This window comes from Helianthus annuus, chromosome 10 (assembly GCF_002127325.2).
Source record: "Helianthus annuus cultivar XRQ/B chromosome 10, HanXRQr2.0-SUNRISE, whole genome shotgun sequence".
Lineage (NCBI taxonomy): Eukaryota > Viridiplantae > Streptophyta > Magnoliopsida > Asterales > Asteraceae > Helianthus > Helianthus annuus.
In genome coordinates this window covers 134598778-134622962 of record NC_035442.2, presented here as the reverse complement: position 1 = coordinate 134622962, position 24185 = coordinate 134598778, and the positions used below count along the sequence as shown (strand labels likewise).

Here is a 24185-nt window from a genome sequence, read left to right as displayed (position 1 = left end):
TACATCTATACTATATAATAAAAGAAACCTGTTTTGAGACACTTGTCATTCTCTCATTTAATTGATTAAAATTATTAATACTAATAATAATAATAAAATAATATTTAATCTTATCTAATACAAATTCTTATTATTAATTCAATAACCTATTGTTAAACTAAAACTTCAATAGAATCTTAAATCCTAGCTAAACAAGTTTCGAAATTCATAATAATATTAATATGTTAGACTAAATATATTATTGATATATATATATATATATATAATATTATTGATATTAACTAAAATTATTATCAATAATATTAATAATAGGTTTAGAATCAAATACAAATATTCAAAAAATAAGAAGTCGTACAAAGAGTATCAAATAGACTCTGATTGACCTCATTCAACCGACATTAGAGCCGTCTTATCGAACTCTACGACATTAATTAATATGTACGAGTTGATGGGTTACATTTATATTAACTCATTTCTGTCAATATGGTATGTAAATGTCTATGTCTTTGTTTTGCATTTACAGGAAATATCTATACTATATAGTTTAAATTGTTCAACCCGTGTAACACACGGGGAACTAACCTAGTAACTATATAAATTCATAGGAAAAAAAATGTTTCATATTATACATATATCTTTTTAACTTTTTTTTAAATTATATGTATATGATCATCTAGTGAATTTGTAAGATCTCTGATTCAGCGAGAAAATATATATATATATATATATATATACATATACTCTTTTCAAGTAAAAAGGTTACATTAAATGATAAAAGCAAATATGGACCGTAAATATTAGAAGAACAATAATTAACTTTTTGTTAGGCGAAAAGCTTTCTGCCAACCCTATGTTTTCATAGTTTACAATCATAAATTCCTGTAATTATATTCTTTAGGATTGATAATTTTGTATCTATGTATGATGTACATGAGCATACTTGATACAAACTAATTTTGAGTAGAACAGTGTAAAAACCGTAAAAAAAAAAAATTAGAGTAAACTGCCATTTTAGTCCCTCAGGTTTGGTCACTTTTGTAACTTTAATCCAAAACTCAAACCTTTTAAATCTAGGTCCCTGTGGTTTCACTTTTATTGTCATTTTTGTCCAAAAATGAAACCAGCTGATATTTGTCCTTTTTCTCAGGGGCAAAATGGCCAAATATCAGTTGATTTCATTAATTTGTTTTTGCTTTGATATATAAAACGGTTACGCAACAACTTACCCACTCGTTTTTTCTCTCCCGACTCCTGTTATACTTGGTCAACATAAAACACAAATGCATTATATGGTTCTCTACTTAAAATTGATTTTGTATTAAAAACAGCTATACACGTGTATAAACAAGTATCAACTACTCTAATAATGATGTATACTTGGAAAACAAGCATACTTAATCCCTATCTTAGAATTTATAACAATATTAAACAACCTCTCATTAACAAAATTCGAAAATAATTGAACCCAGTCGAATCTTCAAAACACTAATCGAGGGGTAGGGACAAGTAACCTCTCGCCGAGGATCATAAGGTATGTTGGCTTGTTGCAATACAGCCATGAAAGCAAGGAGGGACTTGCTGGTGTATAACAAGATTTGTACCGACTGATTGTATACATTCTTGGACAGATAACATGAATAAATAAAAATGTATTTAGTATTTTATCTCCAAAATTTGAACAGTTACAATCAACAAAATATATACAAACTTACAATTTAAGAAGAAAAAAAAAGATTTAAATGCATGAAAAATACAACCTTACCTATGACCAGCTCATCTTAGTTCAACCTTCATCTGCCTTTGCACCTGATCTCAAACATTCCACTGCATCAACATTCATCCATCAAATTGTGGATTTGAAAATGAAAACTGAAATTTGCTTTTGATTAAGAAGAAGAAGAAGATATAATATACCTGATATGTGAGAGAACGTGATATGTGATTCTATAGCAATGGTTGGTCTTGATGGTAAGGTTGTCAATCAGTTGTGCCTGGAGGGTGTTGTTTTCGTAGTAAGATGTAATATAAATAAATAACAATTTTGGATAATTTATCAAACAGCAGAAACCAATTGATAAATCAGTATTATAGCAATCTGATGATTTATACCTCCTCAGCAAGATCACCGGCAACGCCTCAGACAATTTCGCAAAGATTGTTTTCAGTGAATGAATAACTGATCCAGAAAGTCATGTCTTTATATAAAAGAGGACACTGCACACAGTGTTATTTCTCAGAATATAATAATACTCTTAATCCCTTATATAACAACAATAATAATAGTAGTAATACGCAAAATAATGCATGTGTCAGTGGAAATCACACATATGTCAACTCATACCTTGGAAAATGGCTTGATTTTATCCTGAGTTGACCTTTAGGGTCAAATTAGGTTCTTCAAAGTATACTTCGACCCATTTGCTAATGTGGGTTATATTTTGTCTCTAACAGGTCAACGCAGGTCAAACCATAGAATTAGTTTAAAAGACAACTGGTCGAAATATGTCCAGAGTATATGAACATTTGGATCTCAAACCGGACGACTTGTTTCGATTTGGACGGTTCATTTGTCTTAGTTGTATATGAACATCTCGCTGCAATTATGGACCTCAAGGTCACCAATAATCACCACAAGAGCATTTCCCTTCCTTAAAATGATGAAAACGCGAATTATCTCTCACAATGATTTCCCTTTTCTCTATTGCAGATATAAACTTCGTGGCCTCATGGCAATCCCCACACACCCTTAAGTTCTTGAAAACCCTAATCGGAACCCCTCGTGGCATTTTAATCAAACCATATGCAATCGCCAGTTTCTCACTATGCCATAACAATAACTTCTCCTTTTGGTGATCACCGACATCATGTAACGCAAATTCAAGAACAGGAATATACCCAGCCACTTTCATCTTCGTCTCCAATTCGTTCAGTTTTTCATGAATCAACACCAGTTCAGGGTGGATTCTATCACCTGATCGAAACTCATGCACACGATTCATTACTTCAATCCAACTATACCCCGGATATTTAACGACTTTATTCTCTTTCATTGATCTTCTAACTTTAGATACACCGTCCCATTTCCTCATGGCTGCGTAGACGTTAGCGAGTTGAACGTAACCAGCCGCACTTGACGGGTCACCCTCAAGCAAATTTCTAGCTGCGTATTCAGCTAGCTCTAAATTCTTGTGGACCCTACAAGCACCTAAAAGGGTCCCGTATATAGCCGGGTTGGGCTTAAAAGGCATAGCTTTTATTAAATTTAAAGCCTCGACAAGCTTACCGGCTCGACCAAGAAGGTCAACCATACAAGTGAAGTGGTCGGGTTTGGGTTCGATTTTGTAGTCTCTCTGCATCGAATCAAAGTATTGAATCCCACGATTGACCAATCCAGCATGGTTGCAAGCTGATAGAACTCCTATGAAAGTGATCCAATCGGGTTTAACTTCTTTTTTCATAGTATCGAATAACAAAAGAGCTTTTTCGCCTTCACCATGTTGAGCATATCCTGAAATCATAGCGTTCCATGTGACGATATCTTTATGTAAAGTTTCACGAAACAACTTCCATGCGGTCTCCAAGTCACTGCACTTGTTGTACATACTGATTAAAGACGTATTCACCATGGTGTGTAAAGAAAGTGGAGATTTATTTATGAATTGGTGCACTTGCTTACCTAGTTTTAGCGAACAAAGATTACTACAACCCAGTAAAACACTGCTTATGGTCGATGAATTGGGCTTAACCCCGGTTTCAACCATTGTTCTAAAAAGTTTCAAACCATCTTCCGCTCGTCCATTATCCACATAACCCGACACCATCGTATTCCACGTCACAAGATTTCTCTCAGGCATTTCGTCAAACATCTTCTCCGCCAAATCAACCTTTCTAGACTTCATGTAACCCGTAACCATAGCAGTCCACGCAACCACACATTTAACAGGAGCATTCCTAAACAACTTTTCAGCAACCACTAAATCACCCGTAGCAACATACCCCGAAATCATAACATTCCACGACACATTATTTCTCTCAGGCATTTCACCAAACAGTTGACGTGCATCATCCATCATCCCATTTTGACATAAACCCGATAGCATCGTGTTCCAAGACACCGTATCTCTAACCAACATTTGGTCAAAAAAGGCCTGGGCAGCCTTGATCCCGCAGTTACACATGTAACAATTCAACATTGTGTTATAAGACACAATATCTGGTTCAGGAATTTTATCAAACAGTTGGCGGGCATCTTGAACTCTTCCTGCTGTTTTGGCATATCCTGTTAACAGTGAATTGTACGTAATAGTAGTCCTAATTGACATGTTTTTAAATACATTATATGCTAAATTAAGATCGCCTTGACGGATGTATTCGGTGATCATCCTGTTGGATGACTTTACCCCATCCAAATTATTTCCATGACAATGAATTGGGTTATGGTTTGAATTTTCATATGGGTTTTTCCACTTTGTGGTAGGGCAGAAACTAGGTTTATGATACGATGACAGTTGCAGTAGAGCATTGAGAATTGAAAATCCATAGTGGGTTGTTCTGAATTGACGGCGTTGAATCATGCTAAAGAGAGAAATAGTTATGAAGAATGGGAGTAAGGGCTGGCAATTGGGTACCTGTTAAGACACGATTAGACCTGTTTGACTGAAAAATACATCCTTTGACTTTTTTAATTTTTAAAATAATTAAAATTACAATGTTAGGATCTATCATTTATTCATATTTGTATATAAAACATAAAACTGTTTTATAAACATGAGGTAGAAAGTAGTTAAACGAGTCGTAATCATGTTTGAAACTTATGTTGTGCGCGCCGTCAGAAACCTGTTAAACCTGTTAAGACACGATTTGCCAGCCTTAACTGAATGAAAATAAAATATATTAAAGGTAAATTAATCCGAGACAAACCGAGCCGAGCTAACGAGCAAGCCAAACCGAGCCAGTTTGGCTTGTTACTAACCAAGCCGAACTCTTTCAAACCAAGTCGAACCAGCTCAGCACCATTTCAAACCAGGTCATGTCGAGCGAGCTTTTTTCTAAGGGCATGTTTGGCTAAGCTTATTATAGTTAAAAATGACTTTTGGAAAAGGACTTTTTGAAAAGGAGTTCTTTTAGATATTGATGTAAAATGACTAAAATGGACATTCTTTTAGTGTTTGGATTAGCTTATTGATGTAAAATGACTAAAATGGACATTCTTTTAGATATAAGGGGGTAAAGAAGGGGTATATTGGTAATTTGTAGTTTGAAAAGTTAAAAGCTGGCCAAGAAGTCACAATATTGTGACTTCTTGAAACCTCATTTTTCTTCTTTGTAAAAAGCCATTTCTAAAAGGACTTTTGGTTTAGCCAAACGCAAACACAACTTATTGGCTTTTTGATAAGTCAATAAGCCAATAAGTTGTTTTGAAAAGCTTAGCCAAACATGCCCATAGCCTTAAAAATTAAAGTGTGTAATATAATTTACTTATAAAGTGCGATTAAATTGCAACACAGTTAAATAGATACGCAAGCTATAGTTAGATAACCTGTCAAAATCGATAGATTGTTCATGATATGAAACACAATAAAATGTTATCATTGTTGGTTTCAATTCCAGTTCTTGCTCTTTGATACACCATGTATTTTTCATAAAACACAAATGTTAAATTTGTATGCTCAATTCAATTCTAATTTCTATTCTTGGTTTTCTGCAGTTTGGGCTGTCCCCTTTTTTATCTCTTTGGGCTGGGCTGCTGTCTTGGGCCGCTATCTAAAAGGAGGGCTGCTAGGGTTTGAGTTTGCTCTGGATATCTATTTATTGGCTGCTTGCTAAGGGTTACAACACAACACACACGACTGTTCATTGCTTTTGTTCTTGTCGAGAATCCTTCTAATTGTTTCTTCTCAAAAGGCTCTCTTGGGTTACTAAAGCTTTTATCTTTTAGTTTATATTTGCAGAGGTGTTCCTCTATAATAACCTTCTGTTACAAAAAGGCTTTGTCTAAAACTCTTGAGGTTAAACCTTTGATTGTAAGTAAGTTTCAGATTATATTAAAGAAGGATTGTTTTTTAGTTTTTTTACATGGTATCAGAGCTTGTGCTCTTGATAATCGATTTGATTTAACAAAAGAAAAAAAAAACAAAAAACAAATAATCCTCATTCGAGTAAGGTTCCTGTACACTGTTGTGATCAGGTTGTTCTTAAAGAAACGCAAAAAAACCTTTGAAATCGAATTGAGGTGTTGATTTTGTTTTCGTTTATATTGTCAGGTTTTATATTGATTTTAATATCAGTCAATTGGGTGTGGATTAATACCAACAGTAGTCTTGTGGTATTGAAAACCCAAAGATTGATTATTTATATTTAAATCAATAGACTTGAGGTGTTGGGTTTAATCCAACTCAGTTTCATTACTAAGAGTTTTTTGTTCATTCAAGACTGTGTGATCTTGGGAAGAAAAGCTAAAAGTAAGTTGGATCTGTTTGTCTCTCTCACTGTAAGTTCTCTCAAACCTTCCTGACCAGTAGCAAGTCCCTTCTCCGGTGAGCTCCTGTGACGGACAGGGGTAAACTGCCCACCGGTTGTTAATACTTGGACTACAGGCAGGGTTTTCTTGTGATATTTGCTGGCTTTCTAATCTCAGTGTTGTGGTTATCTGGTTTTTTGTTTGCTTCCGCTCTCTGTCTTAGATATCGTGTTACAGATCTTTAAAAATGAATGATAAATCAGGTGAAACTAAAAATAATACTGAGATTGTTAGTGGTAAATTTGACTTTGGTGATCCTCTTTTTTTACACGCTAGTGATACCAGTACTTTATCCATTGTTAATGTGAAACTTAAGGGTACCGAAAATTATATGGTGTGGGCTAATTCTATGGAACTTGCTCTGCGTGTTAAAAATAAAATGGGATTTGTCGATGGGTCATGTTTAAAACCTTCTGATAATGATGTTTTATCAAACCAATGGGATAGATGTAACTCTGTAGTCCTGTCTTGGATTTTAAATTCTATCTCGGACGAACTTTATTTGGGTCAGATTTACTCAAGAGTTGCATCAGAAGTGTGGCAAGAATTGAAAGAAACATATTGTAAGGTTGATGGTTCTATAATTTTTAATCTTCATCAAAAGATTTCAACTATTAGTCAAAATGGGTCTCCAATTTCAGATTATTATCACAAACTAAATTCTTTATGGAAACAATTTGATACTCTGGCATGTCTACCTACATGTACTTGTAGTGCTTCAAAAAGTGTTTCTGATTTTAATCAAAATATAAAATTAATGCAGTTTTTGATGGGTCTTGACGAGGTCTATCAACCAATTAGATCTAATCTTTTAACAAGGGACCCATTACCAACCGTAAAATCTGCTTTTGCTATTATATCTAGTGAAGAATCACATAGAACTATTCAATCTGGTAAATCTCAGCCAACTGCTTTTGCAACTAAAGTCAATGAGTATAAGAAAAAAAAACACTAAAGGTCTGTTTTTGAAATGCACACACTGCAACAAAAATGGCCATAGCGTTGACAGATGTTTTGAACTAGTAGGTTATCCATCAAACTATAAAAGAAAAGAAGCAACTCCTAAGAGTAATGGCTCCATCATAGACAAAAATGGTTCTAATGTTTCGTCTAGCTTACCATTTTCCACAGAGCAAATTTCTAAGTTGATGGCATTGATTAATGAGAAATCTTCTCCTGATGCAAATGCTAATATGTCAGGTATGAATCAAAACTGTTATAGCGAGTCAAGTAGCTTTGGTCATTGGAGTTGTTCCAATGCAGTGTTTAACTGGTTTGCTTCTAGATCTACAACTTCTAATAACCTAAAAGATGGTTGGATAATTGATTCCGGAGCAAACCAACACATGTCTCTGTCTGATAAGAATATGTATAATTGTGTGGATGTTACTCATTTGAATCTTACGGTTGGGCATCCTAACGGAACTAAAGCTAAAATAACTAAGATAGGAGATTTAAAACTTTCTCCAAATGTGATTTTAAATGATGTGTTATTTGTTCCTGAATACTCTGTTAACTTGCTTTCTGTGCACAAACTATCTAGAGATAGTAAGTTGAATTGCTTGTTTACAGAATTTAATTGTTATATTCAGGACTTAAAGCAAAAGAAAACAATGATGATTGGTAAACAGTTAGATGGTTTGTATTATTTTGAAGACAACACTCAAGGTGAACATTCATGTAATAATGTGTGTATGTCTAGTAGTGTTTCTAGAAATCTATGGCACTCTAGACTTGGTCATCCCTCAGACCAGGTTTTAAGAGTGCTAAAAGAGGATCTCGCATTTAGTGATGTGTCTGATGATCTCCCATGTGAAACGTGTCACATGGCTAAACAAACCAGATCCCCATTTCCGTTAAGCGATCATGTTTCAACAAGTTTAGGTGATCTAATTCATCTAGACTTGTGGGGACCTTTTAGAATCCAAAGCAAAGAGGGTTTTAAGTATTTTCTTACCATTGTAGATGATTTTTCTAGAGCTACTTGGCTATATTTATTAAAATATAAAGATGAAGTCTATACAAATCTTGAAAGTTTTATAAAATTGTTAAGTACTCAGTTTTCAAAAAATGTTAAATGTTTCAGATCGGATAACGGTACTGAATTTATTAATAATAAAGTAGAAGAATTGTTTAGAACAAATGGGATTGTTCATCAGACTTCGTGTGTTCACACTCCACAACAAAATGGAATTGTGGAAAGGAAACACAGACACCTCTTAAATGTTGCTAGGGCTCTCATGTTTCAATCTGGTATACCTTTAAAAATGTGGACCGAATGTGTTTTAACCGCTGCTTATCTAATAAACAGGACCCCGTCATCTGTTCTATCCGGAAAATCGCCATACGAAAAGTTATTTAATGAAAAACCTCCTCTTTTACATCTTAGAAATTTTGGTTGTTTATGCTTCTCCACTGTGTTAACTCCAGATAATAAATTTGATTATAGAGCTGTGAAATGTGTGCTAATTGGTTATTCTGAAGATAAAAAAGGCTACAAGTTAATGGATTTTGAAACTAAAGAAGTTTTCTTTTCAAGAGATGTTAAATTTTATGAAACTGTTTTTCCTCTTAAAACCAAAACGCTGGGAACCACAGTGGATCAAAATATAGGAGAATTAAACACCAAAAATTTCTTTGATTTTTGCTTTGATGTTCAAAATGAAACCTTTGAACATCAACCACCCGATGATGAGGAGAGGACAGTTGAAGGTGAAGGCAGTGGCTGTCAACCTTCTGGTAACATTGATAGTGCTGCTAGAATGGACGGATGCCCAGCAACATCTGATGAAACCAGGTCAGAGAAGACTGGTACTTCTCCTGAGGGTGATATGAATTCAACTTCTGAATTTACTAATGTTAGAAAGTCTGGTAGAACGGTAAACGTACCTAGTAAATTTAATGATTTTGTAATTGAGGGTAAGGTTAAATATGGTCTAGAAAAAACTGTAAGTTATTCAAAATTGTCTGCTGAAAATAAGTGTTTTGTGTCTGAACTAAATAAAATGTGTGAACCAACATCGTATGAAGAAGCTTGTTTGGACCCAAATTGGGTTAGGGCTATGAATGAGGAGATGGAGGCTCTAAATAGAAATAATACCTGGATTATAACAGATTTGCCTGAAAATAGAAAACCGATAGGTTGTAAATGGATATATAAAATTAAATATAGGTCAAATGGCGAGATAGAAAGGTATAAGGCTAGGCTTGTTGCAAAAGGATTCAATCAAAGGGAAGGTCTTGACTTTGATGAGACTTTTTCACCGGTTGTAAAAATGGTAACTGTTAGATGTTTAATAAGTCTTGCTGTTCAAAATTCATGGCCCTTGTACCAACTTGATGTCAATAATGCGTTCTTGTATGGTGAAATGTCTGAAGATGTGTATATGGATATTCCCGAGGGGTATGTTGAAATAGGTTCTAATAAGGTATGCAAGCTTGTTAAGTCTTTATATGGATTAAAGCAAGCACCTAGAAAATGGAACGAAAAATTAACTTCTACCTTAATTGAAATGGGATTTGAACAAAGTAAAAATGATTATTCCTTGTTCATTAAAAGTAAAAATAATGTGTTTGTTTCGTTGCTTGTTTATGTTGATGATATCGTAGTTACCGGTAATGACGAGAATGAAATAAATTTAGTCAAGACCGAGCTAAGTCAAAAATTTATGATAAAAGATCTAGGAAAGTTAAAATACTTTCTTGGCATTGAGGTTATTGAGTCTGAGTTGGGTATTTGCCTGTCTCAAAGGAAATATTGTATTGACTTGATTGATGAGTTTGGGATGTTAGGTAGTAAACCCGTCTTTAACCCTATTGAACAAAATGTAGTTGTTACAGATTTGGTCAATAGTAAGAGTTCGGACTTTGAATTAACAAATATAACTAATTATCAAAAGTTAATAGGAAAACTGATTTATCTAACCTTGACCAGACCTGATATATCTTATGCCGTACATTGTTTAAGCCAATTTATGCATAAACCTTTAAATTCTCATTTTAAAATTGCCTTAAGATTGTTGAGGTATTTGAAAAGCTCTCCAGGAAAAGGAATTCTCTTTAGTAAAAGCGATAGTTTTGAGTTGAAAGGATATGTGGACTCGGACTGGGGAAAATGTCTTTCTACCAGACGGAGTGTCACAGGGTATTATGTGTACCTCGGCAATTGTCTTGTCTCTTGGAAAAGCAAGAAACAAAACACTGTTTCCCGATCCTCGGCTGAAGCTGAATTTCGAGCCATGAATGTGGCTGGGTGTGAGATTATATATATATTGAAAATTTTGGAAGACCTTAAACTAAAACCCTCTCTTCCGGTAAAAATGTTCAGTGATAATAGTGCGGCTATTCAAATAGCTGCTAATCCTGTCTTTCATGACAGGACGAAGCACTTTGAGATTGATCTTTACTTTTTAAGAGAAAAGGTAGCAGCTGGTGTTTTTAAAATTATTAAAATTGGGACTGAACATCAACCAGCAGATTTGTTTACAAAAGGATTGAATATAACACAGCACAACTATTTATGTAAAAAACTCCAGCTGTTAGATTTATTTGGGAATTGAATTGGGAGGGGATGTTAAATTTGTATGCTCAATTCAATTCTAATTTCTATTCTTGGTTTTCTGCAGTTTGGGCTGTCCCCTTTTTTATCTCTTTGGGCTGGGCTGCTGTCTTGGGCCGCTATCTAAAAGGAGGGCTGCTAGGGTTTGAGTTTGCTCTGGATATCTATTTATTGGCTGCTTGCTAAGGGTTACAACACAACACACACGACTGTTCATTGCTTTTGTTCTTGTCGAGAATCCTTCTAATTGTTTCTTCTCAAAAGGCTCTCTTGGGTTACTAAAGCTTTTATCTTTTAGTTTATATTTGCAGAGGTGTTCCTCTATAATAACCTTCTGTTACAAAAAGGCTTTGTCTAAAACTCTTGAGGTTAAACCTTTGATTGTAAGTAAGTTTCAGATTATATTAAAGAAGGATTGTTTTTTTAGTTTTTTTACAACAAAAAAGTAAAATTGAAATATTTATGTATTATGTTTATTTACCAAGAAAAAATTTGATATAAAAAAACACATAGAAAAGAGACCAACATCCAGATCTGTAATTTAAGGTACAAAAATACCCCATTTTATTCTTCAGATCTGAATTAAAAATGTAAAAGGTACTCTTTTTGGATCAAATCACAATAAAATGATAAATGAATCATGAAACGACAGCTATAGCATGAATTCAAATTTCTTATTAAATATAAGATTTGCGAGCAGCAATCAACTGATTAAATATCATGCCCAAATCGGATTGATTGTAACAGAGAATACATACCAACAACATCTCGATATCTCTCTGAGAAACATGGAGATATTAAGGAACGGACCGAAGAAACAGATGATGCTGAATTATCCATCGTTGGATATGAGGATCTGAAACATCGGGAGAAACGGCGTAAGGAAATTAGGGTATCCATATCAAAGTTTTGTCAGGTGATTTGGAATAGAGTTAATTAGTCTTGTGGTTTATATATAATTTCGCTTTTAGGTACTAACTTCTTTTTTTAACAAGTTTAGGTTCTATGGTTTCAATTTTGTAACACCTTTGGGTACTAACACCAAAATTAGTTAATTAATGACTAAAATACCCTTGCTTTTTTTTAAGTTTATCAATGTAACACATTTGAGTACTAACACCTAATTTATTTAAGTTTAAATCAATTTTACAAAATCTATTTATTTTTTTATTTTCATTATTTTATTATATCTCTTAATTAACATAAACTCTATTTATTTTTTTTATTTTCATATTTTTATTTGTTTCTTATTTAACATTAAATTACACCAGTATTTTTTTAAATAGATTTTTTAAATAAAATCTACTAGCTATATAGTTTTATGTAAATTAAATTTTTGTTTTCAATTTTGGATTGAAATGATTGATAATAATAAATATCTTTCATGTAAAAAAATTTAAGCCCTTTTTTAACTTGTTTTTTTTGTTCATTTACATTTTACTATTTTAGAAAGATATTTAATTTACATAAAACTATATAGCTAGGTATTTTAGATAAAACTATATAGCTAGGTATTTTAGATAAAACTAAAAAAATTTAAGCCTTTTTTTAACTCGTTTTTTTTTTTTTTGTAAAATAGATATCTAATTTACATAAAACTATATAGCTAGTAGATTTTACTGGTGCAACTAGTAGATTTTATGTAAATTAAATATCTTTCTAAAATAGTAAAATGTAAATGAACAAAAAACGAGTTAAAAATGGCTTAATTTTTTTATATGAAAGATATTTATTATTATTATTATTATTATTATTATTATTATTATTATTATTATTATTATTATTATTATCAATCATATATATCCAAAATTCAAAACGAGTAAGGTTTACATTACTTAAAACTAGTAAGAAATTTAATTTACATAAAACTATATAGTTAGTAGATTTTATTTAAAAATCTATTTAAAAAAAATACTGGTGTAACAAGTAGATTTTATGTTAAATAAGAAATTTAATAAAAATATGAAAATAAAAAAAATAAATAGACTTTATGTTAATTAAGAGATATAATAAAAAGATGAAAATAAAAAAATAAATAGATTTTGTAAAATTGATTTAAACTTAAATAAAATTAGGTGTTAGTACCCAAATGTGTTATATTGATAAACTTAAAAAAATGCAAGGGTATTTTAGTCATTAATTAACTAATTTTAGTGTTAGTACCCAAAGGTGTTACAAAATTGAAACCATAGAACCTAAACCTGTTAAAATAAAAAGTTAGTACCCAAAGGCGAAATAAGGTATAAAACACAGGACTCATTTGTGTAGTTAACTCTTTGTAATATATCCTAATTGTTAATTGCAAGACTGGTCCTTAGTGTATGGTTTTTTTTTTTTAAACTGGTCCTTAGGGTATATCTAGTGTGAGGTTTTTCTATAAATATTCATGTAATATTTGTTTACTAGCTTAGAAAGCCATGTATTAAAGTATTCACATTTAGTCTCTCATTTTTACCTTATATACACTAAAAATTACAGTATTTTTTCTATTATTTTCAATTAATTAATACTTTTTAATACTTTTATCATATTATATTTTCTCTCTTTTTCATTCACAATCACTTTCAAAACATATTAAAAAATTACTAGCAGAATGCCTGTGCGATATTGCGGAAGCATTACTATACTTATTTTTTGTAGTTTTCTTACTCATATAATATTTATTGTAGCATCATTGTGATAGATATATATCAAAAGTGAAGTAATCGGGTAATCCATTTCATTGTGTTGTGCATGATTTGGTCGGTTCGGCTATATATATATATATATATATATTGTTTTTCATTAAATAATATTAATTAAATAGGTAAAAAGGCTAAAATACCCTTGAGTGACCAGATTTAACAAGAAAAGTTAACTTGGTTAGGGCCAAGGACGTAACGTGCAAGATTTTGAAACATTAAGTACAAAACTCAATTTTAAAGGTAAAGGACACCGCCTGCAATTTGGTGTATATATAAAGGACAAAACTCGTAATTTACTCTATAAAATATGAAATATATGAACTGGAAGTATGAAAGCTAGCAGTATATGAAAATATCAATGATTCGGTCCAGTTCAACTAATTTTGATTAAACAAGAGTACAAAAAAATTGATAACCGGTTTTTGGTTTATTCGGTTTTCAATTTTCAGATAATTCAGTTTTTTGTTGATTTGGGTTCGGTTTCGTTTGTTTTGGTTTGGTTTAGGTTAACAATTCAGTTATGGCTCATCGATAACCGATTTTGGTTAATAACCGATAGGTGCGTGCACGATGCAGCGGTAAACACAAACATTGCCATGGTGTGCATTGTTCGGTTGGTTAGAATATTATCCTCAACTGAAATCGAGGTCATTGATTAGTCTATTTTATTAACCAAACTGTTTTTAGTTAATGGATTTAGTTTATTCAGGTAGATTAACGGTTATTTGTTTGATTCGTCTAATTTCAATTAATAGCCAAAACCAAACTTGGGCTAAAATTTTTGTTTATAAATGCATGAAATTTAGATATAAATACATGAAATGGAGATAAATGTACATGAAATGAACGTATAAATACATAAAATGAGGGTATAAATATGAAATACATGAACTGAAGGTATAAAAACTAGAAATATATTGGTTCAATTGAGTTAATTTTGGTTAAATGAGGGTACAAGAAAATCGATAATTGATTCTGGTTAATTTAGGTTTCGGGTTAATCATTTTTTAGGTAATTCATTTTTTAGGTAATTCATTTTTGGTTGTTTTAGGTAATCATTTTTTAAAGTGTAACTATTAACATAGTTTTGTTAAAGATGAGGGATTAAAGTGTAATTTAGATGAAACGATTAAATTGACAGTATTTAATCACTTGACATTACATAGTTATTAAACATTATGGGATAATGACTAAGTACTTTGGGTTTTAATCACTTGTACATTAAGGCATCATCTACTTGTACCTTTTAATCCACACATCAATACTAAGAAGACACCTATAGAAGCGTCGACAAAAAGGAGTAGCTCTCACGGTATTTTTATACTTTTTTTAAAACATTATGTTTTATAAGATACGACAAGAATATATAAAAAGAAGAGTAAACTGCCATTTTCGTCCTTGTTGTCACACCCCCAAAATCCCACCTGCGAAGTACTACCGCTTGGAGGCGTGACTGACCAGGATCCAGCCACCAATCATACTGAACAAGCATGTAAACAGTCATAAAAGTTTAACCAATACGATTGGTGTTTCAAACAAACAAAGTTTAAGTTGCAAGCGGAAGCATAAGTCTTAAAGTTAAAACATAAGTTCAAATGGTTTCAAGTTTAACATAGTACGCAGCAATCCGTGTCCCACAACGACTCTCCTCCATGCAAGCTCCATCTGAATACCTAAGGTCCTGCAAAGCATGTAGTAACGAGTCAACAACTAGTTGAGTGAGTTCACAGTTGGGTGTTCGTTTTAGTTGTTTCGAAAACAGTTTCCTTTAACTGGCATCCTGCCGTGGGGGTTACCCCATAGTTTAAAAACGTGACTTGTTCATTCCCAGTTACTCTGGCATTCCAGCCGTGGGGGCTACCCCATGTTAGTTATCAGGCATTTCGGCCGTGGGGGCTACCCCATGTATCCACTAGACTCGTTACCATATCGACTGCTGACTGTAGTCATGTTTATGTGCCCTGAAACCATCAATGTCTATCATCATTGACGTGCCCCAGATCCATTAGTTCACGCCCGTCCTCTGCGGCACGGTGTGAGGTTTGTCAGACCTAAATAGCGCTATCTAACTAATGACCCGCTCGCCATTGGCCCGGCGATTAAGTCGATATAAAAAGGAGGGACTTCGTGATAGAGTTTTGGTCTAGTCCGAGTTATCCGTCCGTCCGGACGAGGAATCACATTCCTGAACCACTGCTGTCCTACCCGAGGAGGACGAGGAATCCACGTTCCTTAACCCCGTTCCCAACCCAGGGAATCCCATGCTTTGTAGAGGGTGTGAACTCACCTTGGTTTGCTCGACAGTTAAATCACAGAAGGGTCAATCAAGTTGCAAGTGGTCAAATATGTCCTAACATAGATACCATTAATATCAGATTCAAACCAAGCAGTGCACGTACAAGTAGCAATCACGGCATACAAGTTCTATCATGGCAGTTTAACAACAGTGCACAGTATTTTCAATTAACAGTAGCACATTTGGCCCATAAGTTCAGTCCAAATACTTAAGCCCAAAACACGTATTAAACAGTTAACACGGAAGCCCATAAGCCCGGCCCATTAACGTAGGCCCACAATTAAGCAAGCCCAATAAGCGTGGTTTCGAGTCGCAACTGGACTCGCAAGTATGGTTGCGGGTTATGATGTTTGTGTTGATCATGGATGGCTGCGAGTCGCAACCTATGTCGCAACCATGGTTTCGGCTGATCATGCTAAGGTTTCGAGTCGCAACGGGACTCGCAACCTGTGTCGCAACTGGTGGTCTCGGCTTATAATGCTGTGGTTGCGAGTCGCAACCAGGGGTTCCGACTCCCCAACAGTTGCTGATTCTGCACAGTTGTACTATCCAATGAAATTCGAATGTCATGCAACATAATATGGTACTATCCACTAAAACATGTTTTGTTGTCTAACACTAACCAAAATCGGATCAAATAGGCAGAATTCAAACATTCAAACCCCATTCAAAGCATATTCAAGTAGTTCTTCATTTATTCAAGGCACATTCATCGAGTTCTTCAACATTCATAACATAAATAATCCTTATTCAAGCAAGATTATGTACAATCATCGAAACACTTAAGCATACTCATCTAGTGGTTTCAAATCATCACATAATACCGATTTTTAGGACATTACCCGATTCTTATGCAAGCCGGTTTCATGTTCATCGACATAAGTGGTTTGAATCACATTTAAACACAAGATACTATAGTCCATCATGCAATATACTAACTGATTCTTAACATTATACATATTAGAACATCATATACATTAAGAACATCATGGAAACACTAATATCAAAACATAATAAACATCATATCGAGCTAACATCAACAATAAGCATCATAAACACTAACCGGTTGATGGGTTTCAAGTGTGTGTGTAAATCTTCCAACCGATTTCGTGTGTGAGCCGATCCAAGAGTTCAATCCGAGAATGAGGGAGTGTTTGTGAGGGAAAAGTAGGAGAGTGTGTGAGAGTGAGTTTGTATGGTTGCCCAAAGAATGGCAAAGTTGGCTAGAGGGGTGATATATATGATAGTTCAAGTGGTGCACCCTAAAGGGTTTCGGATGAGGGTTTACGGCCCAAATGGCCCAACCGGCCAAAGGCCCAAACCGGCCTAAGGGTTACTGTTCACTCGAGACCTCATGGTCTCGAGTCGGGTCCTTTGTTGTCGGTTCACTTAAAACGTACACATATATATATATATATATATATATATATATATATATATATATATATATATACAAACAAAACACATATTCACATAAAAGTTCACTTATATTAGTAACCTTAACAAGTTAACTTAGTCACGAAATGCTCAAGCATGTTACATCGAGATACAGGAAAGGTTCTAAATTTCGAGTTGTCACATCATCCCTAAGTTGAAAGAAATTTCGTCCCGAAATTTGATGGCACTCACTGAGGAAGCTAGTTAAGTTGTATGGTTTTCCCGGTTTTCCTGGGGCGTCACATCCTCCCCCCGTTGATCTGGAATTTCGTCCCGAAATTCCGTAGCTTCAGCCTCAGTAGTGGTCGTACTGTTTGCAAATAGTTGGGGATATTTTTGTTTCATCCGATCTTCGCGCTCCCAGGTGAACTCTGGGCCGCGACGTGAGTTCCAACGAACTCGAACGAGAGGTATTCTAGTGCTCTTGAGGACCTTAACATCCCGGTCCGTGATTTCGACTGGTTCTTCGACGAATTTCAACTGTTCGTCGATCGTGAGTTCCTTCAGAGGAACTACGTGGGTCTCATCTGACAGACATTTCTTCAGATTCGACACATGGAAAACGTTGTGAACTGCACCGAGTTCTGCTGGTAAGTTAAGTCTGTAGGCCACCTTGCCTATTTTCTCAATGATTTCGAAAGGTCCAATGTATCGTGGGTTAAGTTTGCCTCGTTTACCAAAACGAACCACACCCTTCCAGGGTGAAACTTTGAGTAATACCCGCTCCCCAACCTGGAGCTCAAGTGGTTTCCTGCCCTTATCGGCGTAGGCCTTCTGACGGTCACGAGCGGCCGCCATGCGTTGTCGTATTTGAGCAATCCGCTCAGTAGTGTCTACCACATGTTCTGGCCCAGTGATTTGACTATCCCCTACCTCTGCCCAACAAAGAGGTGACCGGCATTTACGTCCGTACAATGCCTCAAACGGAGCAGCTTTAATGCTAGTGTGGTAGCTGTTATTATATGAGAATTCCGCGAGTGGCAGATGCCTTTCCCAGCTGTTGCCAAAGTCGATTACACATGCACGTAGCATGTCTTCTAAGGTTTGAATAGTGCGCTCGGACTGCCCGTCCGTCTGTGGGTGATACGCTGTGCTCATATCTAGACGCGAGCCAAAGGACTTGTGCATTGCTTGCCACAGCTCTGAAGTAAAACGTGCATCTCGATCAGAGATGATAGAGGTGGGCACCCCGTGCCTCGAAATAACTTCCTTGAGGTATACCTCCGCTAGGGTGGAGAATTTATCCGTCTCCTTAATTGCCAAAAAGTGTGCGGATTTTGTGAGTCGATCCATGATCACCCAAATTGTATCGTTTCCGCGCTGGGACCTAGGTAGGCCAGTAACAAAATCCATGGAAATTTGCTCCCATTTCCATTGTGGTATCTCTGGTTGTTGGAGTAGGCCTGAGGGTTTCTGATATTCCGTCTTGACTCGCGCACAAGTCAAACACTTGCTGACGTAAGTTGCTATGTGGGCCTTCATGCTAGGCCACCAATACGTAGTTTTAATATCGTGGTACATTTTATCTGAACCAGGGTGTACCGAGTAGCGAGATTTGTGTGCTTCATCCATCACAAGTTCTCGTAAGTCGCCATAGAGTGGGACCCAGATGCGTCCTGTCACGTAGTAAGCACCGTCTTCCTTCTGCTCTAAGCGTTGTCTTGACCCGCGTAGGGCTTCGGCCCTTACGTTTTCTGGTTTCAGTGCTTCTATCTGAGCAGCTCGTATTTGCGAAGGTAGACTAGAATGGATCGTGAGTTGTAAAGCTCTTACGCGCTTAGGCGCAGTGTCCTTTCGACTGAGGGCGTCAGCCACAACATTGGCCTTGCCCGGGTGATACCTGATAGAGCATTCGTAGTCATTCAGCAGCTCGACCCATCGTCGTTGCCGCATATTCAGCTCCTTCTGCTTGAATATGTGCTCTAGGCTCCTGTGGTCGGTGTAGATTGCGCACTTGGTTCCATACAGGTAGTGCCGCCATAACTTAAGTGCGAAAACAACAGCTCCCAGCTCCAAATCGTGTGTAGTGTAGTTCTTCTCGTGAACTTTGAGTTGTCGTGAGGCGTAGGCTATGACTTTATCTCGTTGCATCAATACACAACCAAGACCTTGAATTGATGCATCACAGTAAACCACAAAATCGTCTGTGCCCTCTGGCAATGAAAGGATAGGTGCACTACAGAGTCTATCCTTTAGATGCTGAAAAGCTAACTCTTGTGCATTTCCCCAATGATAAACAACGCCTTTCTGTGTTAACAAGGTGAGAGGCTGTGCGATCTTAGAAAAATCCTTAATGAATCTCCTGTAGTAACCTGCCAATCCCAAGAATTGGCGAATTTCCTTTGGGGTACGAGGCACAGGCCAGTTCTTAATAGAGTCTACCTTGGATGGATCAACGTGAATCCCATCCTTGTTTACCACGTGGCCTAGGAAATGGACCTCACGAAGCCAGAAGTCGCATTTCGAGAACTTCGCGTAAAGCTGTTCTGTTCGAAGGAGTTCCAGAATAAGTCGTAGATGCTGTTCGTGCTCCTCTTTACTCTTAGAATAAATCAGGATGTCGTCGATGAAGACTATATCGAATTTGTCCAGATAGGGCTTGCATACTCGATTCATCAAGTCCATAAAAACTGCGGGTGCGTTCGTCAGCCCAAACGGCATGACCAAAAACTCATAGTGCCCATATCGAGTTCTAAAGGCTGTCTTAGAGACATCCTCTTCTCGAACTCTCAGCTGGTGATATCCCGATCTCAGATCAATCTTTGAGTAGTAGCTCGACCCCTGCAATTGGTCGAACAAGTCGTCAATGCGCGGTAGAGGATAACGGTTCTTCACAGTCACCTTGTTGAGTTCACGATAGTCGATACACATTCTGAAGGTACCGTCCTTCTTCTTCACAAATAGTACTGGGGCTCCCCAAGGCGATGAGCTAGGACGAATGAAACCCTTATCCAAGAGTTCTTGTAGTTGCGTGGAGAGTTCTTCCAATTCTGATGGAGCTAAACGATAAGGTGCACGGGCTATAGGCGCAGCTCCAGGAGCTAGTTCAATCTGAAACTCGACTTGGCGATGGGGTGGAAGACCAGGTAATTCCTCAGGGAATACCTCAGGATAGTCCCGTACAACTGGAAAATCTTCTAGCTTCTTCTCCTTCTCTGAGGTATCAGTAACTAGAGCCAAAATCGCAGTGTGGCCCTTTCGTAAGCACTTCTGGGCCTTAAGGAGAGAGATGATGTTCTCAACAGCACTTCTCTTGTCGCCACGAATCATGAGTGGTTCACTACCGGAACCCGGAATACGAACGATATTCTCGTTGCAAAGAATCTCTGCTCGGTGTTGGGATAACCAATCCATCCCAATGACAACGTCGAAGCTACCCAAGATGATAGGAATAAGGTCAATAGAGAAGGTCTGGTTAGCGAGAATAAGTTGGCAACCTTTGACTACGTGCGAGGCCTCCAAACTCTTACCATTAGCTAGCTCTACAGTGTGCTTGGTGTTCAGGGGTGTTGGAATACGCTTAAGCATTTGACTAACTTCTAGGGACACGTAGCTAGTATCGGCACCCGAATCAAATAAAACTATAACATAAAAGTCGTCGAGAAGGAACTTACCCGTCACCACGTTGGGATCATTCCTTGCTTCACCTTGGCCAATCACGAACACTCGCCCCCTGGCACCATTGTTGTTGTTGTGGTTCCCATTGTTGCCATTCCCCTGATTGTTGTTGTTGCTGTTGTTCTGGTTCAGTTGGGGACAATCCTTCTTGAAGTGGCCTTCAGCTCCACACTGAAAGCACCCTTTGTTGTTACCCTGTTGTTGCCGCTGGTTCTGTTGAGGTTGCTGACCATTCTGGTTGGCGGGGTATGCGCTCCTGCAATCCTTTGCAACATGACCAGGCTTGTTGCACCGATGACAGTTGCCCCTGGTGCATGGCCCACTGTGGTGTAGGTTGCAGCGATTGCATTTGGGGTGATTCCCCTTGTACCCACCATGACTTTGACCACCAGACGATTGCTGACTGGGGCTCTTGTGGTCGTCAGTCTTCCTTTGCTGAGACTGAGATTGCACAGAAGTTGAACCCTTACTTGAAGTTCCATCCCATTTCCGTTTGCTGTCATTAGAGGTACCCGAAGTAGTTGCAGCACCTATGCGCTTTGGTAACTTGTTCTGCTCCACCGCCTGATCAGTGAGACGGTGAGCCAACTGAACAACCTGCTGGATAGTAGTCAAGTTTGCTGAAGTCACATGACTTTGGATCTCTGGCACCCAGCCCTTGAGATAGAGTTCAATTCGCTTATACGGAGGGTCCACCATAGTAGGACACAACAAGGCAAGCTCATGCGATCTCTTAGTATACGCCTCAATCTCTGACCCCGTCATCTTGAGGTTGTAGAACTCGTCTTCTAACTTATGGATGTCATCGCGACTGCAGTATTCCTCCCTGATCATTTCCTTGAAAGTTTCCCATGGGGTGGCGTTGGCAGCAACCAACCCCAGCATTTGCACTTGAGCATTCCACCACGTGAGGGCCAAACCCTCGAGAGTACCAGTAGCATACTTCACCCCGCGTGCTTCAGGGCATTCACACATTTCGAACACAGACTCTAGTTTCTCAAACCAGTGTAGGAGACCTACTGCTCCTTCAGTTCCGCTAAAAGTAGTGGGTCGGCAGTCCATAAAGGTCTTAAAAGTGCACACCGGTGCCTGAGCATGTTGACCTCCCGCGTATGCAGCTGCAAGTGCTGCGGCAACTCGTTCGTTGATCAAAGCCGTCAACTGGGCTTGTGTCATGTTAACGCGTCCAGACATGATCTTCATATTAAGAGTAACACGAGTGAGAGAGGTTCGCGAAAGTACGATGGTAGGATAGAGCAAGCACGCACACGTTCAAGCAACAGTAATTATACTAATCAAGCATACCATGGGCAATGTACTATGTAACTAACAAGTAGGCAATATACACATATCATATCACCTAGAATGTCGAGCCTTGCATGTGGAGTGGAGCGTCGTTGTGGACCGTTGAGCACTATACCGGTTATAGTCTGGTTTTAACAAAAACGTTTCTCCTTTATTAAAACCTAGTTCACTATAACCAATGGCTCTGATACCAATCTGTCACACCCCCAAAATCCCACCTGCGGAGTACTACCGCTTGGAGGCGTGACTGACCAGGATCCAGCCACCAATCATACTGAACAAGCATGTAAACAGTCATAAAAGTTTAACCAATACGATTGGTGTTTCAAACAAACAAAGTTTAAGTTGCAAGCGGAAGCATAAGTCTTAAAGTTAAAACATAAGTTCAAATGGTTTCAAGTTTAACATAGTACGCAGCAATCCGTGTCCCACAACGACTCTCCTCCATGCAAGCTCCATCTGAATACCTAAGGTCCTGCAAAGCATGTAGTAACGAGTCAACAACTAGTTGAGTGAGTTCACAGTTGGGTGTTCGTTTTAGTTGTTTCGAAAACAGTTTCCTTTAACTGGCATCCTGCCGTGGGGGTTACCCCATAGTTTAAAAACGTGACTTGTTCATTCCCAGTTACTCTGGCATTCCAGCCGTGGGGGCTACCCCATGTTAGTTATCAGGCATTTCGGCCGTGGGGGCTACCCCATGTATCCACTAGACTCGTTACCATATCGACTGCTGACTGTAGTCATGTTTATGTGCCCTGAAACCATCAATGTCTATCATCATTGACGTGCCCCAGATCCATTAGTTCACGCCCGTCCTCTGCGGCACGGTGTGAGGTTTGTCAGACCTAAATAGCGCTATCTAACTAATGACCCGCTCGCCATTGGCCCGGCGATTAAGTCGATATAAAAAGGAGGGACTTCGTGATAGAGTTTTGGTCTAGTCCGAGTTATCCGTCCGTCCGGACGAGGAATCACATTCCTGAACCACTGCTGTCCTACCCGAGGAGGACGAGGAATCCACGTTCCTTAACCCCGTTCCCAACCCAGGGAATCCCATGCTTTGTAGAGGGTGTGAACTCACCTTGGTTTGCTCGGCAGTTAAATCACAGAAGGGTCAATCAAGTTGCAAGTGGTCAAATATGTCCTAACATAGATACCATTAATATCAGATTCAAACCAAGCAGTGCACGTACAAGTAGCAATCACGGCATACAAGTTCTATCATGGCAGTTTAACAACAGTGCACAGTATTTTCAATTAACAGTAGCACATTTGGCCCATAAGTTCAGTCCAACTACTTAAGCCCAAAACATGTATTAAACAGTTAACACGGAAGCCCATAAGCCCGGCCCATTAACGTAGGCCCACAATTAAGCAAGCCCAATAAGCGTGGTTTCGAGTCACAACCGGACTCGCAAGTATGGTTGCGGGTTATGCTGTTTGTGTTGATCATGGATGGCTGCGAGTCGCAACCTATGTCGCAACCATGGTTTCGGCTGATCATGCTAAGGTTTCGAGTCGCAACGGGACTCGCAACCTGTGTCGCAACTGGTGGTCTCGGCTTATAATGCTGTGGTTGCGAGTCGCAACCAGGGGTTCCGACTCCCCAACAGTTGCTGATTCTGCACAGTTGTACTATCCAATGAAATTCGAATGTCATGCAACATAATATGGTACTATCCACTAAAACATGTTTTGTTGTCTAACACTAACCAAAATCGGATCAAATAGGCAGAATTCAAACATTCAAACCCCATTCAAAGCATA

General features: G+C 37.4%; 2 protein-coding genes across 3 annotated transcripts; one reads left to right on the top strand and one right to left on the bottom strand.

Annotated features, from left to right (window-relative positions):
• Nucleotides 1-1281: 1281 nt before the first annotated feature.
• LOC110885660 (pentatricopeptide repeat-containing protein At4g16835, mitochondrial) lies at nt 1282-4604 on the bottom strand. 2 transcript variants are annotated; one of them, XM_022133361.2, is made up of 5 exons: nt 2342-4604; nt 2110-2214; nt 1915-1991; nt 1763-1824; nt 1282-1619 (listed from the first exon to the last, which is right to left on the bottom strand). In XM_022133361.2, exon 1 carries the CDS (start codon nt 4572-4574, stop codon nt 2616-2618), a length of 1959 nt encoding a protein of 652 aa, XP_021989053.2. In that variant the 5' UTR covers nt 4575-4604; the 3' UTR covers nt 1282-1619; nt 1763-1824; nt 1915-1991; nt 2110-2214; nt 2342-2615. The 2 variants fall into 2 exon arrangements, with proteins under 2 accessions (XP_021989053.2, XP_021989052.2); XM_022133360.2 differs by lacking the exon at nt 1282-1619 and having other exon boundaries at nt 1632-1824.
• Nucleotides 4605-7668: 3064 nt separating this feature from the next.
• LOC118482700 lies at nt 7669-8147 on the top strand. Its single transcript, XM_035978314.1, has 2 exons — nt 7669-8068; nt 8113-8147. Exons 1-2 carry the CDS (start codon nt 7669-7671, stop codon nt 8145-8147), a joined length of 435 nt encoding a protein of 144 aa, XP_035834207.1.
• The last annotated feature ends 16038 nt before the right edge of the window (nt 8148-24185 follow it).

Excerpts from the sequence above, each read along its gene's own strand:
- LOC118482700 (XM_035978314.1), top strand. The coding sequence starts at position 7,669 with ATGGCATTGATTAATGAGAAATCTTCTCCTGATGCAAATGCTAATATG. Across the intron at positions 8,069-8,112 it reads GCACAAACTATCTAGAGATA|GACTTAAAGCAAAAGAAAAC; the intron begins GTAAGTTGAATT and ends TGTTATATTCAG.
- LOC110885660 (XM_022133361.2), bottom strand. The coding sequence starts at position 4,574 with ATGATTCAACGCCGTCAATTCAGAACAACCCACTATGGATTTTCAATT.